A 17665-nucleotide genomic window follows, 5' to 3' on the forward strand; every position below is an offset into this window, starting at 1 on the left:
AGTTCAACATAAACTATCATATACCTCTCTTCATGCAGTCATTGATTCGTTTAAATCTCAATATCGAAGGCAATTTGCACGCCTTGCAATTCGTTATGACAACTCAGGAATTGCGAACATTTACAAAATTAGCCAGTTGGAAGCGATAGAGCTGGCAGCTGCAGCATGGAAATCAGCCTTTCTGGAGACACATGGGAATAGTCTCAGCTGAGTCTGACCCCTCGTCGCCCAACGTCGAGCCTAATCATCCGGCCCCAGTACGTATACCTATACCCAACACCAAGCTTGAGGACATCAACTACAAAGATCTGACCTTGGGCGACGCATAAACTCATCCAGATGCACGCATAATGGTGGGTTATCTTGCCGAGCCTGTTCCAACCAAACAGGAACTTACTGAAGAGCAAATTAGCTTGGGGTATGGATAGATTGCAGCTTGAATAGCCCCGATTTTCATGACTCTTGCTTGTCTTACTGTTGTATGTATACAACTCTTACACTTTAGCAACGTATTCAACAGTTTACTTAATGTTATCGGGCTTTGGCTATATGAGCGCGTCATAACAGTGCGTTAAGACTCATCCAGGCAATACATTTTGGGCAGAACACGTGACAGTGGGCACAAAAAAGCACCGGCCATTTGTATGTACATATTGTGAGGAAACCCCCTCGCTTAGAATTTGATTTGTCTTGTCAACCTGCAGGTCAAGAGTCCCGACTGTAAAATTATGGGCGCTTAATCAGAGGAAACATGAGGCTGATAATCCATATCTGTTCTTTCTTCGGTTTGGTGCCTGTGGGCTCCACTCCCAACCTAGCCTTACTGAGACGATTTCATACTCATAGAGCGCTTAATTCAGCTCCTAATCAATTGAAGAGTATGTTGTATCGAAATAACGAACTGTGTGTTCGCTCGATCCGGAACTCAACTCTACGGCTTTGTGCTTAATAACCTCAATCGAGCTTGAAGAGATAGAATCTCGTGTTGACCTCATGGCAAACCAGAAAATCCGTTATGCATGCACTTGTGTTGTACAGATTTACCTGCTGGTGTTCGCACCATACCACGCATATACGATACCTGCAACTTAAAGTCAGTAACACGTCATATGTTTGGATCACCAGTTGATTTGAAAATGTGTCTAGTATTTGCCTCTTTGCAATGTGGCATAAGATCTGGACATTGTACGATAGGTACTGGGCTTGATTCAACGATCCAATTCAAGGTACAGACGGGAGGATTGGGTTGTACACATCAAGAGAATGTGGCAATGTAGAGCCAAACGTAAACTAACTTGAGAATTAACACGGCGGTAGTGTGTAGTTCCAGGGAGCATAATTGTAGTAAATAGCACGCATTGGTGCCCCCAATACACTGCTAGTAGATAGTTCTATGCCAATAAATAACCTAAGGCGATTGCAAGTACTGTCGACTAATCTAAGCCTGCCGAACGCCGTAAGTATCTTATCTCGACGATCAACCATATAGATACGTAATCTCTGCCACACATAACCTTTTTTTTTTGCGGGCTCTGAGCTCTGAGGCCCAGGTTTTGGATAAAGAGGTCTTGTGAACAAGTGTTGGGGGGCCCAGAGAGAATCTGGAATGTGTAGTAGTGGTGTTGAACACTCGGTACACGGCTACCCAACGGTGAGGCTTTAGAGGGCCAAGGGTATAGGAAGCAAGATTAAACATGAACATAATAAACACAGGATGCCTGGAAGATTTATAGCAAGGTGGCTAATATAGCCAATGGCTTCGCAGGATGTCAGTTGTTGTTTTTGTTGAGAGATGACACGGCAGACGCCGACTCAAAGAATGTCCTCGCTCATATGCTCCCACCGAGGCGCCCGGGTATGAATGGCGTTTTCTAGAAGCTTTTTGATGGGAGCAAAAAAGCATTCAGCTGGCGCCCGGGTTATATATGCACCAGTTCTTTAGGCGCTTGGCGGCTCCATTCTGGGTGTTGGGCATTACTCTCTTGACTACCACTACTCATCTCTTATATTTAGCATCCAATTGCTCAAGAAAATTGCTCGAATCTATGGACTCGTTTACTCTTGCTAGTGTACTTGTAGGAGTTGGGTGGTTTCTCTTGTGGCTTCGGTCCAAATCTTCTATCCCATACCCCCCGGGTCCTAGCGGGAATCTACTCTTTGGATCCGCTCTCGAGGTAAATGTCCTCCTGCAAACCATTCTCACGCAACTGTCTGGTTTAACATACTCGCTAGCTCCGGAAGTCTAAGGCGTTTTGGCTCAATTTTGCACAATGGTCAAAGGAATATGGTTAGCAGAAGCAACATATCAGCCCCATATTTTTATACAATCATACACTCATACAAAAAATTAGGCCCAATCATGACAATTCGCATGGCCTATCGCAGTTTGTTTGTAGTAGATGATCCGAATGTTGCAGTTTCGCTGTTTGAAAAGAAAGCCTCACAATACTCGGACAGATACGTCAGTGAATTGGCTAAGCTGTAGGTATTGGATCCTGTCGTTGATTATACCCCCTAACGCCATAAGTAGAGGAGAGTGGGATCATGACATCATCTTTATTGAGTATGGCCCCACTTTAAAACATTACCGCACACTCCTCCAGAAGGCGCTTAACAATCGAGTTGCCCTCGACTATCTCCCACTACAGGAACACGAGGTAAAGCGACTTTTGCGACGGCTATATGAGACTCCCGAACAATTTATGGAACATGTTCATCTGTAAGTATTATCAAACATACCGATCAGTATTCGCCCTAAACAACCGTGCCGGCAGAATGGCAGGAAGTGTGGCGATTCGAATGGTATATGGTTACAAGGTTGATTCCGCTCAAGATCCACTCGTTCAGTCTGCAGAAAAGGTCATGTCGATATTTTCCGATAGTAAGGCAGAATATTAACCTATCCACGCGATATATTGACATATTCCTACTAGTCATGACTCCAGGTAGATGGATGATTGAGGTTTTTCCCTTCTGTAAGTGTTCGCAGAAGCGACAGTTGTGTTTTGACTAATTATTCTATTCGTTCACAGTACGATATCTTCCTACCTGGTTTCCTGGGACTGCCTTTCATCAAATGGTTGCATCCAGTCGGCCTGTCCTTCACTCTTTTGCGGAAAATACATTTACTTTCGTCAAATCAGAATCGGTCAGAAATTATGGGAAATGTTGCGTTTACTTGATGACTAACAAAGAATACTTCTAGCTGAAAGGAACGGCTGAGCCATCCTTTACTTCCAAGCTTCTTGAATCAGACAGTAGCGAAGGAATAACGAGCGAAGAAGAACTACACGTTAAAGTGCGCATTTCAATCAGCCATGGCCCTTCACTAAATTAGACAATCATAGCGTATTGCGTCTTCATTGTACGGTGCAGCATCCGATACCACAGTATCTGCGGTCAAATCATTCTTTCTCGCAATGACTCTATACCCCGATGTTCAAGCTAAAGCACAATCAGAAATCAGCACTTATTTCGATCAAACTCAGCTTTCGAAGGGTCGATTCGTTACCATGGACGATAGGGACAAGTTACCATATACCAGTGCACTTGTTCGAGAGCTACTGCGCTGGCATCCGGTAGCTAACCTTACCGCGCACAGATCGTGTGGGAAAGATGACAATAGTGTTGTAGTTGGGGAGAATGTTTATCGGATTCCAGCATATTCAATCGTTATCGTGAACATGTGGTGAGCAATTGCGTTGTTCTGTCAAGATTTTCGGGCGCTAAACTGAGTGGTATCGACCAATAGGAGTATGCTCCATAATCCTAGCGTTTATCCCGATCCTGGGAAATTTATACCGGAGCGGCACCTTGTAGAAAATCCGCCGCCAGCTCCTGAATTATATGCATTTGGATTTGGTAGACGGTTAGCTCGGATTGATATAACACCCATTTGCGCTTGCTCATTATTGAGAGCAGGATGTGCCCTGGGACCCATGTCGCCCAGCAGTCTATGTGGCTCTCAATCAGGTATAACTTTTTGTTTTATTCGTGTATAGGATAATTGATATAGCTGTTATAACAGCAATATTCTAGCTAACTTTACTATTACTAAAGCTAAAGACGAGAATGGAGCCGAAATTATACCAAAGGAGGAATACACAAACGAAGTCATTAGGTATGTAGTTGGCTCATGAATTGATTATGCTAGATCTGGAAATAACGGTTTTACTGATAGCCACCCGGCACCATTTAAATGCAAGATCACGCCCCGTGAAGGATGGGAAAAGTGGTCAACAGAAACCGGTGTGCCGGCGCATGGTTCAGATACGGATTAAACTCCTGTATCCTTGCTAGTTAATTAGTACGTGTGAATATATTGAGATTGATGTTCAACTTGTTTGTGGCAGTGCAGTCCTGAGCGGTCCCACGGCACCGTACCGTGGCTCTTAGCTAATCAAAGTCTTCAGTCCAGGGTTTACTTACCTAAAATCCTAGCTCAAGGTCATATACGTGTTTCTTTAATACAAAAAGAGCAAAGAGGGGGCTGATAAGCAGGTGCGGTTGGCCTTGATAGCTAGAGAATGTTAATATAATACTACTTTTAGTTATTTCGGTGCCGGAGACGGATGCACGAGGTGGTGGAAAGGGATGAACATCCGCGTATGCGGGCACGTGCGTGTATAGAAGTGTAGTCAAAAAAAAAATGCGGGCACGCCCTATATACATGCAATCAGGGGCATACCCCCGTGCCTCCCCTACTACAGTGTACGATACGGTCAGCGGTCCTGCCCAACTTAGGGACTTAGGCTCCGAGGCTCTGATTTTCGTGAGACCTGTGCATATGATGTTGAGATATCAAACTTGGCTGTGCGCATATAGTCATGTGATTGGAATTTGTATATACACTTCGTAGCAGAAATTTTACAGCGAGAGAGAGTTTTCACCTTACCACCATGTAGCCTGCCCGCTACCTCTCGTTCAACATATGATGTCGCCAGGCTCTAGATGGTCTGAGGGACCCGGGTGTGTCTGGGGCACCCAGACGCGAGGGGCGCTCGCAGGCGGGTGGGCCATCCCTGAAGACAGTCACAGCAGGGTGGGAGGCGGGAAAACTTGAAATGTTGATAGTTTAAGCTTACATCAGCTGGCTGAAGCTGACTCAAGTTTGTTGAGGAGGCCGGTAATTGATACAGAAGCACCGATTAGTGCATCAGGATCCTGGGACGGAACTTGAGAAAATAGAAGGGCGTCGGAAGGCCGAGCGCGCTTTGCGAGTATGGTCGAGCATGAGCGCCAAGTAGTCACGTGATCGCGCCCCCTCTAGTCCCCGCCTCCCTGCTCCCAAGGCCCGGCTCGTGCATCTCCGCAAGCTCCGAACCACAGCCTCGCTCATAGTGTAAATCGAGTCTGGCCATATGCTCCCCGGATTTGAAGGCTATCTGAATTAGAGAAAAAAATCCAACAATTATAAGTTGTGTATTGAATGTTTTTCAAATTGACCATAGAGCTAATACACATGGATGTGTGCATAACGACGGCGTCTAGTTGTAACGGTGTGATCTCGCTGTATCAATGTTTGTATCCATTTTCGAACCTTACAAGAATCAGGCTCTATATGCTAATAGCTTTTCGAGTTATTTGTTCGCTTTCGATAATTACTCTCAAGCCACTACCGTCTATCATCCTTTTATTGGTAGTCTGCTCAATTATTACATTTGTCTCCACCGCGCTGTGCACGGAATTAAAATGTAAACAATAAAAGCAGTGATTTCAGTATCCTTTCATGAGTAAGAATTATACTAAATGAGGTCCGATCCCTTAGGTAGACTGAAATTCAGCATATTTTGACCTTCACTTGAACCCACCCGTTACTTGAATCCTCGTTTTCAGTATGTTAGCTTTCTACAGTACCAGAAGCTCATACGAGCCCACGGGCTTATCATAACCTTTGCCAAGCCAAGCCCCACAGCCCTAGTTATACGTACTATCAAAATAAATGATCATAACACCTCGAAACTTCTGATCAAGAGACTGGAAGCTTACGGGTGTATCGTGAGCCTACTTGCAAGTAAGAGTGCAACAGGCCGGATTGTTAGACAGAGTGCCGAGACATGGTCCGAAGCTGCAGGACTGCCTGAGAACTACAATTAGTGATGATAGCACATTCGCAACATGGAAACACAACTGAATTCAGTGAATCTCGACTCGTCACTAATGGGTTTACCAACCCCGTAATTCAATTTTGTCTTGGGTGAGACCTAAGATGATGTGGTATCATAGTTTCAGGAACACTGGAAAAACTTCCGAGTCACTCAATTAAATCGCCTGCCGATCAGGAGCGGTTCGGAAAAATTATCCAAAGCTTCCGAGACGGGTCATCTATTCTCTCATAAACGAGAATATATAACGCCGGTCCAAAAAATGCTATGGGATTGGAAGAACACAGTATTTGTCGAAGATATGTATACTGAACCAAATGTGCAACATGCATGTATCCGTTAGCCATAGTGAGATGTTTAGGAACAAGAGAAAATGGATGGTATCTGAACCGCGATGATGCTTGTGTCGCCTGTCTATGCACTTAGGTGCCAGCAAATCCATAGTCTGGTAAACAGTACGCTTCAGTAGAGTGCTAATAGAAGTAAAAAATGAGAGTAGATTTGCAATTCAATCAGGCACTGAAAGCTTTCTGCCACCTTCATAGCGGAAGCGGCACGGTTCAAATGAAAGTAACCTGGAAGTTTGGTCGGGAGAAGCTTGCGTATGGTAAAATAGCTTACTCTTGTTTTGCGCTCGGACCTGTAGCGGGTGCATTTTAAACCTCAGCTCGGCAAAGGCCTCTGGTCCCGTCAATTTCTCCGTATGGTCTAATCGATTTGCAATCAATTTACACTGACAATGAGCCAAATGTACTGAAGGGGTTTTTTCCTCGAAAGCAACTGGGAGGCCAACTCCTGCCTACTTTCAATCACTACACACTAGTACAGTGGGCCCTATCAGCCATATGCACGATAAACTCCAAAGCGCAGATTTTCTGGACGTCAAAAACCGCACTTTGTATGCGGAGTGCTGGTAAAGGTCGACCAGTATTTCCGCAAACCCGCATATCAGCTCGTGCCTGTGTGCTGTCGAGCCGCGGACCCCGCTTTCCCGTATATACACGGATGCTTGGCAAAGTCTGGATGTCATGTACTTTTGGAGTTCACAGTGAATCCAAATGCTCTATATATAATTTAGTGTCCTAAAGTCAATCAGTCTCTAATGGAATGCTGTTTTCATAGCAAGTATATGTTTTTCTATCTTGCAGGAACATAGACCCAACACCCTCCAGTACCTAAAACGTATATAGGAGGTGTAGTCTATTAGCGTGGAAAGGAGTGGCATCATGATACCAATCCATGCATTGTAAAAATCATCCCTCATGCCCAATTAGAAACTATTACTCAAATACAGATGAAGCCAAGTGCTGTGGGAGACAAAACCCTTGGGCAAGTGGGCCCTCTCGGCAGCGGGTTCAATGACCCTGAAGCCGCACGGCTTGATGGACCCTGGGCAAATATCGCTTGACCGAGCAAAGCGCATTTGGTGTATATGCAAGGCTATCGAGCTCGACATGGGTATAAATGAGAGCGTTCCGCGTTCATCTCTGGCATCCTGCTTTTCGTTTCTCATCTTTCACCTCTTGGTTTCTCATCTTTCACTAGCAAGTTTATATCAACCTAAACATGTTCTTGGCTACTCGGCACAACTTGTTCCTCTGGACTGGTCTCTTTATTGCCTTGCCTGGTGTACTTCTAGCACCTACCAAGGGGCCTAAGTGCACCAAACCGGCTATTCGTCGCGAGTGGAGGACTCTCCCGCCGTCCCAGCAGGACGCCTTCCACAAGGCCGTCAAGTGTCTGCAGACCAAGCCCAGCAGAATACAGTCTGGAGGAGTGAGCAAGACGCTGTACGACGACTATACCTACATTCATCTCCAGCTAGAACCATTGAGTAAGTAACCAACTCGTGCACGACGATAATTCATACTTACCCTTTATTCTAGTTCACCAAGTTGCCGCGCTGTATCCCTGGCACCGTTACTTTAACTCTCTACGTGAAAAGGTAAAGAGTCTGGCCAATACCTCACTGTTGCTGGGGCACATCTGACGCATATAACCTGATAGGATATGCAGGCGTGTGGATACACACAGTCGCATCCTTACTGGGATTGGACACGCGACGCAGCCAGCGCGTCCGCGTTCAGAAACGCGAGCATCTTCGATCCTATTCATGGATTCGGGAGTCATAGCGCTCCTGAAGGCAACACCACGGTGGTCTGCGTCGACAACGGGCCATATGCCGGATTCCAGGTACGCAACACCCAACTTTGTCTGACCCCTCCGTTCACCCTGTGGACTTACTGCCTGTTTTCATAGTTGAATGTACCTGAACCGCATTGCCTGGGACGTGGCTTCACCGTAACTGATGAAATGGTCGGTAACTGGACAAGCTCGACGGTGAACCAAATCTTGGAATACCCGGACTTTGTGAACTTTTGGAACACCTCGGAGAGTAAGTCGGCCTCTTCCCCCCCCCCCCCCCGGCAGAGAATAGGCACTAACAGATCTTCTAGGGCAACCTCACAACCTTATCCACTTTGCTATCGGCGGTGATGTGTTTGAAAAGTACTCGCCCAACGACCCGATTGTGAGTTATCCTCTGCCTGGTTGATTTAAATGAAACGTCGAAGCTGATTAACGGTTACGACAGTTCTTCCTGCATCACGCACAGTTTGATCGTCTGTGGACGCTCTGGCAGGGCAGAAACGCCACTCGGCTGTCGGACTACCAGGGAAATACGATCCAGAACACGACTGTCTTCAACGCGACTTTGCAAGATACGCTGGACTTTATGGGACTCGGTGACAACCGATCGGTCGAGAGTGTGATGGACACCCTGTCGAACGGGCTGTGCTACAAGGTACGCAGTGTTGGCTTTTCATACCGAACGGTACTTACCTGGGTTGCTGATATAGTACGACGACGACGAGTGAGATGTCTGAACGAGATCTGAGAGTTTGTGGAATGGATGGAACGGAGGTAGTTCGTGTCTGATCCACATTTGTTTCTCGGTCATCGCTCCTTGTGAGCAGAAACGTTGGCATGCTTAATATGTTCCAGTTACTCCTTTTTATGTTTCGTATATATGATCTAATGATCAAGGACATTATGGTTTTCTCCAAACTGCTGGGATGTGATTCTCGCTCAGTTTGCGCGTTCTTGAAAGCGTGCCATGGCACTTCATAATTCATCAACCAAGGAATGAGACTGCGACCAATGCGTTGGTAATAATCGCTTGAGTCCTGAGGACCCTATGCTCCAAAAATGATCAAGAGTGTATAAAGCCATGTTTCTTTTGGTGGTGAAGGTTGAGCCGAGGGATTCCACGCTACATAACAGCTGCTAGCTTTAAGCAGATTCAATGGAAAGGCACCAAGTTGGGAAAGACTTGCAGAGTTCAAGTTACTGGTGTGCATTCGATACAATCCCGGTTGCGAAGAATCGTAGTGCGAGTGGAGATGAATTCAGAGAAAGATACAATTACAAATGAGCTAATGTGTGAAACCAATGTGCTCGTATAGTTGGTGAACAAACAATGTAATGTGTGCAACGCACGCCCGAAGCCATTCACACTTTCTAAACAGGGCGCGAAAATCCTGTATCACGTGACCTTACCTCGCTCACGGTAACCCACCACTTGTTGTTCCCATCGCCACAACTCTTGACATCTCCCTCTCGCTGATCCCATTTCAATAATACGTCATGTCAAAGGTAGTGCTGTATATTACTCATTGCTATGCGCGTGTTGAATGTGGAGTAGACCAGCACGGATGGACCGGGCGAAGAAGACAAGTTGAGCGATTTTATCCCGGATAGCATGGATATTTCGCGTCAGGTAGGTGTTCTCTGCTGCCACAAGCCCGAGTGCTGACAAAGTGATAGGTGAGCGAAAAGCCAACAGAGGGAGAGTCAGAAGTGGACGAGGTAGAGGAGGAAGAGGAAGAGGAGATTGTCAGTGATTCAGAGGAAGAACAACCAGAGGTTCGTTTCATATTTATTGATATTCATCGCTAATTATTATGTAGGGTAAACCCAAGTCCAAGTCGTCGGCGCGGAAAGAACAGGCCCAGAAGAACAGGGAAAAGAAACACAAGCAAGGAGAGAGCTTGGGTTCGAAACGCAAGGCGATGGACAAGGCCAAGGTGTGTGGACTTGTGTGCTCATTTGACTTGGTGTTGACTCGTGGCTAGCTTGCGGATGCCATGAAGCGCTATTCGTATCTTCTCGGGCAGACCGATCTGTTCAAGCATTTCGTTGATATGCAGGTCTGTCCTTTGTTGTATCTCTCATCATTATGCCTGACTCGTTGTTGTAGCGTGCCCGAGACCCCGAATACGCAGCTCTGACTGACGCACAAGAACAAGCGAAACCCAAAGGGAGAGGTCGCAAAAAGAATGTGTACGTCACCCTTTCTAAATTCTCTAACTTGTCTAACGTGGCGCACAGCGACAAGGTTGCACGGCACCGTAAATCCGAAAAAGAAGAAGACGAGGAGATGCTCAAGGATGGGGAACGTGCCGATCAGGATGATGACCAGCCGTTTGTGTTTGAGGAGAGCCCGAGCTGTGAGTGGCTTTGAAGATATGGGGGACTGTTATTGATTAGCCGCCAGACGTTAAAGGAGGGACCATGCGGTCGTATCAGATACAAGGCTTGAACTGGATGACGGCATTACACCACAACGGTTTGAACGGTATTCTGGCCGATGAGATGGTGCGCCTCCTGCTACTTGACATCCTACTCTTGACCAACTCTGTTACAGGGTCTCGGAAAAACACTTCAAACAATTTCCTTCCTCGGGTACTTGAAGCACATCAAAGACATCCCCGGTCCCCACCTTGTTGTCGTTCCCAAATCCACACTCCAAAACTGGGCGCGAGAGTTTGGAAACTGGGTTCCGGACTTTAAAGTTTGTTTGTTGCAGGGAACCAAGGAAGAACGTGTGAGTCCACCTATCTCTAATCCTCTTGCTTGTTAGCTAACAGCAACGGGATAGGCGGAGATTATAGCAAACCAAATACTCCCCGAGTCGTTCGAAATCTTGATCACGTCCTATGAGATCTGTCTTCGGGAGAAAAACACGCTCAAAAAATTCTCGTTTGAGTATATCGTCATTGACGAAGCTCATCGAATCAAGAATGCCGATTCGCTCTTGGCCCAGATTGTTCGCGCATTTACGTCCCGAGGGCGATTGCTCATCACTGGTACGCACTCATCCACTATCCTATGGATTCAGGCTAAACGCAAAGTCTAGGAACACCTCTCCAGAACAACATGCGCGAACTTTTTGCGCTGCTCAACTTTATTTGTCCCGAAGTCTTTAGCGACTATGAAGATCTCGATTCATTCTTGCATCAGGATGGGGAAGAGGGACAGTCGGAAGAGGAAAAGAGTTCGCAGGTCGTGGCTGCTTTGCACAAGATCCTCAGGCCCTTCTTATTGAGAAGGGTCAAGAGCGATGTGGAGAAGAGTTTGTTGCCCAGTACGCATCGCCCTCGATTCCTTTTCACCACTGCCGACTGACGATTGCAATGCAGAAAAGGAAATTAACATCTACGTCGGTCTCACCGAGATGCAACGTAAATGGTACCGCTCGGTTCTCGAAAAAGATATCGAGGCCGTGAACGGACTGACGGGAGGGAAAAAAGAGGGCAAAGCCAGGCTAATGAATATTGTCATGCAGTTGCGCAAGGTCACTTGCCATCCGTACCTGTTTGACGGTGCCGTGAGTGTCCTTTTCTTGTGCATTTTCATCTCGCCGTTGCATTCTGATGTTACCTTGGATAGGAACCGGGTCCACCTTACACCACAGACGAGCACCTCGTCGAAAACGCAGGAAAGATGGTTATTCTTGACAAGCTTCTTGGGCATCTCAAGTCTCAAGGCTCGCGTGTGTTGATTTTCAGCCAAATGAGCAGAATGTTGGATATTCTCGAGGACTACTGTTTATTCCGCAGCTACCGTACGTTACATTCACACACTCCTATGTATGATAACTGAACCTGACGGGGCGACTCTCTAGAGTACTGCCGAATTGACGGTGGGACCGCGCACGAAGATCGAATTGCGGCGATTGATGAATACAATAAACCTGGTTCGGAAAAGTTCATCTTTTTGTTGACTACGCGTGCGGGTGGTTTGGGCATCAACTTGACCACTGCGGATATCGTCGTTTTGTACGACAGCGACTGGTACGCATCCACCTAAACCCATTCCTTCCTCGTAGGGTGTTGACCTGCAGTTTGCTTGTAGGAATCCTCAGGCGGATCTTCAGGCAATGGACCGAGCACATCGTATCGGCCAAACGAAACAAGTGTTTGTCTACCGGTTCATCACCGAAGGATCAGTCGAAGAACGTATGCTCGAGCGCGCGGCGCAAAAGCTGAGGTTGGACCAGCTGGTCATTCAACAGGGCAGGCAAACGGCTGTGAACAAGGGTGAGTTGGATCGTGCGCGAGGGACATTTTGGTTATGGAGGTTTCTGACTTTCTTTTGTTGTGGTGGAATAGCTGCGAACAAGGAAGAACTCCTCGATATGATTCAACATGGTGCTGAAAAGATTGTCAACTCGGCCGACAAGTATGTCCCCCTACTCTCACCTTTCGACTATTAGATGGCTAACATTGCGGTACTAGCATGTTGATCGACGCGGATATTGAAGCGATTATTGCGCATGGAGAAGAACGCACGGCCGAACTGAATTCCAAGTATGCAGGGCTGAACTTGGAAGACTTGAACAACTTCAAGTCGGAGAGCATGACTGCGACTTGGGAAGGGGAGGACTTTCAGAACAAGGTAGGGTTGGTATCATTTTAACCGCGCGCATGAAATTAAGCCACTCCCCAGCGCAAAACAATCGGCCTCAACTGGATCCAGCCGACGAAGCGCGAGCGTAAAGGCAATTATTCGATCGACCAGTATTACAAGGAAGCCATGCGCGCTGGTCCTTCGAAAACGGACAAGGCGCCTCGTGTTCCCCGTGCGCCCAAGCAACTGCTCGTCCAGGACCACCAGTTCTTCGATCCGAGGTTTGTGGAGCTTCAAGAGCGGGAAGCAGCCGCGTGGAAGGTAACGTCCCTCGGTGTATGCGGTATGAAATCGCGGGGTCTGACACCAAAAACGATAGAAATCCCAAGGGTTCAAAGTCCCGCTTCGTGAACCTGTGGACGACACCGAGACTCCCGAGATGCTCGAGGAGGAGAGGAAGCAGGAACAAGAGATTATCGATAATGCGCAGCCATTGACCGAGGAAGAGCTTGCAGAGAAGGAAGAGTTGCAGGACAAGGGATTCGGGAGCTGGACAAAGCGGGATTTCCAGCAGTTTGTTCGTGGGGTCGAGAAGCATGGAAGGTAATGTTTCCAGTGTTTTTTTTTTCTTCCGTTTCATGTTTCTCAATTGCGCGCAGCTCGGACTGGGAAGGGATTGCCTCGGAGGTGGATGCCAAGAGTGCGCGCGATGTCAAAGAGTACTCCAAGGTGTTTTGGTCCAGGTACAATGAGCTCGCGGACGCGGAACGCATTATGCAACGGTTCGAAGACGCCGATGCGAAACGCGAAAAGCAAAACGTGACCGAAGACTTGCTCCGACGCAAGGTCGCTTCCTATTCGTTCCCTATGCAAGAACTGCACCTCAATTATAACCAGACCAAGGGCAAAATTTACAGCGAGGAAGAAGATCGCTATCTTCTTTGCCGGCTTAACCATTACGGTCTTGGGGCCGACGATGTCTACGATCGAATCAAGAAGGATATTCTCGAGTTCCCGGTCTTCAGATTTGATTGGTTCATCAAGAGTCGGACACCACAGGAGATCGGACGGAGGTGTACGACACTGTTGGGGATGATCGCCAAGGAGTATGGTATTGACGCCGCTGGCGGGGGAGAAGATGAGGATGTGCCCAAGGCTACTCCTGGAGCGGGTACCAAGGGAAAGGTAAGTTGCCTAGATTCGTTCGCCTTAAACCGTGCTCATCAGGTTAGCAGAAGCGTCCTCTGGATCAAGTTAAAGCCGAGTCTCGCGCGTCGACGCCTGGATCAGCCAAAGGTGCCGTGGCTGTCAAGGGTGGCAAGAGGAAAAAGACCTAAACGGTGTCGGAAAAAAAGGGACTGGATGCGCCGCGTTGTATATTTGCGATTTTGTTATATTCTTCTGATGATAATTTAACCCGTATCGAGCTAGTTCCATTTCTTTGTCTTTGGTGTGATGGATGCTTCATGGACGAGGCAAATTTCTTGAGCTCGATGCGATGGCGTTGCCACTCGTTACATCAAAAGGGTTCTAAACTCAGCACATATCTCCGACTTGTTGAAATCTCCTTCGTTTATTGCGCTATTTCCCTACTTACCGAACTGTATGCACCATCATCAGGCTGATTGTATTCAAGTCAATACCTGGACCCACGCTATCGCTCACCGTCGATGGACTTCTAAGATTTGATCCCCCTGTTGACTGCGAGTGCACTAATTCATCAGTGGCGGAAGGTGCATATGGCATGACTCCATAGCGAATGACAAATGGTGCTTACGACCATCATGGATTTTGTCTGAGGCAATTTGCTAGCCATACCTAGCCAACTTGCCGATTACCGTCCTAGTACATGTCAAGCGAGCTGTGCGCATCGTGCAAGAGCATATATACACCAATTATGCCGCCCAAGACTTATTCAGCTAATACTATGGAACAAAAGCTCCTTATAACACCCCGGTGATAGGATACAACCCCCTTCCCGACCAGAGGTCAACAAGCGTCCCCACACATTGCCGAATAAAGTCTAAAAAATCTGGGTGGCCCCAGTGTTTATTTCCATACGCGGCGATTACATGTTACCATGTAACCTACCGAGAATGAAACGCGCGGCCGCTCTTTTAAGCCCCGTTCTTTCAAGCCTCGTCCCCCCAAGCTTTATTCATACTATAACCATGGACAGTGTAAGGAATACCCCGTCTTGTCAGACTTCATTGCTGAACCGTTTTCCTAGGCCGTTGTCGATCACTCAGCTGCTCTAACGAGCGTACAGCGTTGGGAAGATGCGTATTCTCAGCTCAAGGATGCTCTCGCTGCTTACTGCCGTGCTTGCCACATTATGGAGCACAGCATCAATTCCACCTCTCGGACAGATGTCAAAGAACTCGCTGCACCCTTCGAACGTACAATAGAAGACTACCACAAGCTATTCATACTCCCTCTTTCTCATTCTTTCGCATCTCTTTCCCGGAGCAGGAACACACTTCGCGCACCGTCTTACGGCATTCTTCCGGAAATTTTGGGTAGAATATTCGAGTTTGTGCTCGAAATGGACACCCGAAATATACCAATGGATATGACCATACAAACGGTGTACCTTTCTCTTCATAGACTGATGAGCGTTTGCTCAGCCTGGAGAAATGTTGCACAGACCCATCTCCCGTTATGGACACTCATCCCGATACTTGACCTTAACACTCGTTCACTCGGTGTGACCGAAACATGGTTCAGCCGTAGCCTTGAACGATCCAGAGCAGCGAACCTACGCCTCGCTGTGAGCGTTGGATCTTTAGATATCAACAACCTACCCATCAGGGAGAAGCTTTTGTCCCAGGCCCACCGTTTCCGTTCTATCAACATACGTGCTTCATCTCTTTCGACAATCGAGTCCATTCTTAAGCCTATACTAACGGCCCCAGCTCCAAAGTTCCTCCGCGAAATATCCCTTTGTTACGAGCCGCCTCAAGGACATGACGATCAGGAGCCGCATTATCTTTTCAGCTTAGGCACACACCCCGTGCTATCCGCCTTTGAAGTGGCTTTGGGATTCGTTGGCATCCTGCGGTTGAAGAACGTGCTCCCCCCTTCATACAGCCAATGCTACAGCAATATCGTCCAGCTACGTCTTCAGGATATATGGTTTAAGACCGACCATGATTTCGAGCAGTTTTTGGGTACACTATCTTCAGCAACTCAACTTCAATCCCTCGATCTGATTTCCGTTTTCTCCTTCCAATCACCTCGTGCCCTGGGGACCGAAGACATCACTGTTGATTTCCCCCGTTTAAAGCGCCTGTATCTTGAAAACCTAGACCTCAACGTTCTCGAGTCGGTGTTCCTTACAATCGAACCCGGACGATACCACACAGCCTTCATGATGACTCGGAATAGCCTCTCAAATATGAACGTAATGGGGGTCATCAATGAGAACCTTGATCGATTCAGAGAAGTATTCGAATCGGGCAAAATTCATATGCTTATTCTAGACAAACGCTCTCTCATCCCTAGCCCTCAGCTTTTGCGCATCATTCTCAGTTGTATGCCCACAGTTTACTCTCTCTCTCTTGACGGACAATTCCTTAGTCATCAATACCTCCTTGCTTTGACCCGCCCACCCGACACCTCGATTCCCTTTCCTGAACTTCAAAGTATCCTTATATCATGTTCGCTCATTGATAGCATAGACGATCAAGTCGCATTCAGGAATATGTTGTCAAGTCATCCCCTCCAAACGCTTTATCTTGGCGGGAGTTTTAATATGACTATGACAGCCAACAACGTGGAAGGTATCCATCATGCAGATTGTTGTTGTGTGGACATTGCTGGGTCCGACGCACGGGCCATTCTTACCAGAGACTGGATCAGAGCAAACATCCCCAATTTCACTGTATGGCCTCGCGATGTGCACGTTCAAATCAAGCCGACGGAGTGGGAACTCTGGTAGTCTCGCTTCCGGTTAGTCCATTGAAAATTTGCCCACAGACTCCTTTTTGAGCCCCACTTTAGGAGCACAAGATATATAGCCGGAACTATAGCTTTGCTGATTTTCTTCTCTAGTTTTCATCACAAACCACCTGGTATAGTCCTTGGTTATTTCCCCAAAAATATCGTTGATACAAACCGTGGTTTGATATATACTCTACTAGTTAGAATAGATTGCATACTTCTCTATGTAGTACTCTCGAATAGATGTAGTGCTCCCAAATATTTTGCTTTTTTTTTTGTCCCGCAGCTTGCATACATGGGGTTGATATCGTCCATATCAAATCTGCCGTACAAGAATTGCTAAATTCAACCTGACTCCATGAGCTACTGTAGGCGTCTAGTAATTCTAAAAGTCGACGGACGTGAGTTGATGGAAGCGACTGACTGCCGAGAAACGAGGCCCGGGCAGTCGCAATACTTTGTTGACAAAACACACCTTTAGCTACCCCATCCCCAAAGAGCATCGACAGGGCTAACCATACAAACCTAACTTGCCGATTCCCGTTCCAAGATAAACGCACATGCCAAACGGGCTGCGCACTGTGTGCAAGAGCATATATGCACCAATTATGCTGCTCAAGACTTATTGAGCTAATAATCGTACAGTGATAGCTCATTAGAAGACTTTGGTGATAGGACACGACAGCGCCTGAATCAGTGGCCAAAAAGCACCCCCAAATACTGCCAAATAAAGTCTAAAAATCCGATTTGTCTGACCAGTACCTCCATGCTTGGTGATTGTCCGTTACCATGTAACCTACCGAGAATGAAACGCGTGGTCATTCTTTTAAGCCCCGTTCTTTCAAGCCTCCTCCCACATACTTTACTCATACCACGGTCATAGATAGTGTAAGGGACTCCTCATCTTGTTGAACTTTCGTTGCTGAGTC

The 17665-nt window shown here is 47.1% G+C and overlaps 4 protein-coding genes across 4 annotated transcripts; all 4 read left to right on the plus strand.

The window, feature by feature from the left end:
* Positions 1 to 2045: 2045 nt before the first annotated feature.
* Positions 2046 to 4280, plus strand: RhiXN_10069 (cytochrome P450 family protein; the record flags this gene model as incomplete). The annotated part of the gene is made up of 13 exons (XM_043329885.1): positions 2046 to 2174; positions 2233 to 2287; positions 2352 to 2481; positions 2531 to 2719; positions 2775 to 2881; positions 2934 to 2975; positions 3033 to 3148; positions 3206 to 3298; positions 3348 to 3688; positions 3752 to 3868; positions 3922 to 3972; positions 4028 to 4120; positions 4154 to 4280. The coding sequence occupies 13 exons, from the start codon at positions 2046 to 2048 to the stop codon at positions 4278 to 4280; spliced, it is 1590 nt and encodes a 529-aa protein (XP_043182719.1).
* A 3390-nt stretch (positions 4281 to 7670) lies between these two features.
* Positions 7671 to 8980, plus strand: RhiXN_10070 (tyrosinase; the record flags this gene model as incomplete). Its single annotated transcript, XM_043329886.1, has 7 exons — positions 7671 to 7938; positions 7991 to 8049; positions 8112 to 8297; positions 8364 to 8499; positions 8561 to 8634; positions 8698 to 8907; positions 8963 to 8980. The coding sequence occupies 7 exons, from the start codon at positions 7671 to 7673 to the stop codon at positions 8978 to 8980; spliced, it is 951 nt and encodes a 316-aa protein (XP_043182720.1).
* A 769-nt stretch (positions 8981 to 9749) lies between these two features.
* Positions 9750 to 14131, plus strand: RhiXN_10071 (chromatin remodeling complex subunit; the record flags this gene model as incomplete). Its single annotated transcript, XM_043329887.1, has 21 exons — positions 9750 to 9758; positions 9808 to 9882; positions 9930 to 10028; positions 10073 to 10189; positions 10238 to 10312; positions 10363 to 10445; positions 10494 to 10612; positions 10660 to 10760; positions 10810 to 10989; positions 11044 to 11251; positions 11302 to 11529; positions 11585 to 11772; positions 11835 to 12009; positions 12070 to 12238; positions 12300 to 12484; positions 12557 to 12626; positions 12683 to 12842; positions 12894 to 13115; positions 13174 to 13397; positions 13454 to 13979; positions 14030 to 14131. The coding sequence occupies 21 exons, from the start codon at positions 9750 to 9752 to the stop codon at positions 14129 to 14131; spliced, it is 3315 nt and encodes a 1104-aa protein (XP_043182721.1).
* Positions 14132 to 14965: 834 nt separating this feature from the next.
* RhiXN_10072 (uncharacterized protein) lies at positions 14966 to 16734 on the plus strand (the record flags this gene model as incomplete). Its single annotated transcript, XM_043329888.1, has 2 exons — positions 14966 to 14974; positions 15025 to 16734. 2 exons carry the CDS (start codon positions 14966 to 14968, stop codon positions 16732 to 16734), a joined length of 1719 nt encoding a protein of 572 aa, XP_043182722.1.
* Positions 16735 to 17665: the final 931 nt, after the last annotated feature.

Source organism: Rhizoctonia solani, chromosome 8 (assembly GCF_016906535.1).
Source record: "Rhizoctonia solani chromosome 8, complete sequence".
Classification (NCBI taxonomy): Eukaryota; Fungi; Basidiomycota; class Agaricomycetes; order Cantharellales; family Ceratobasidiaceae; genus Rhizoctonia; species Rhizoctonia solani.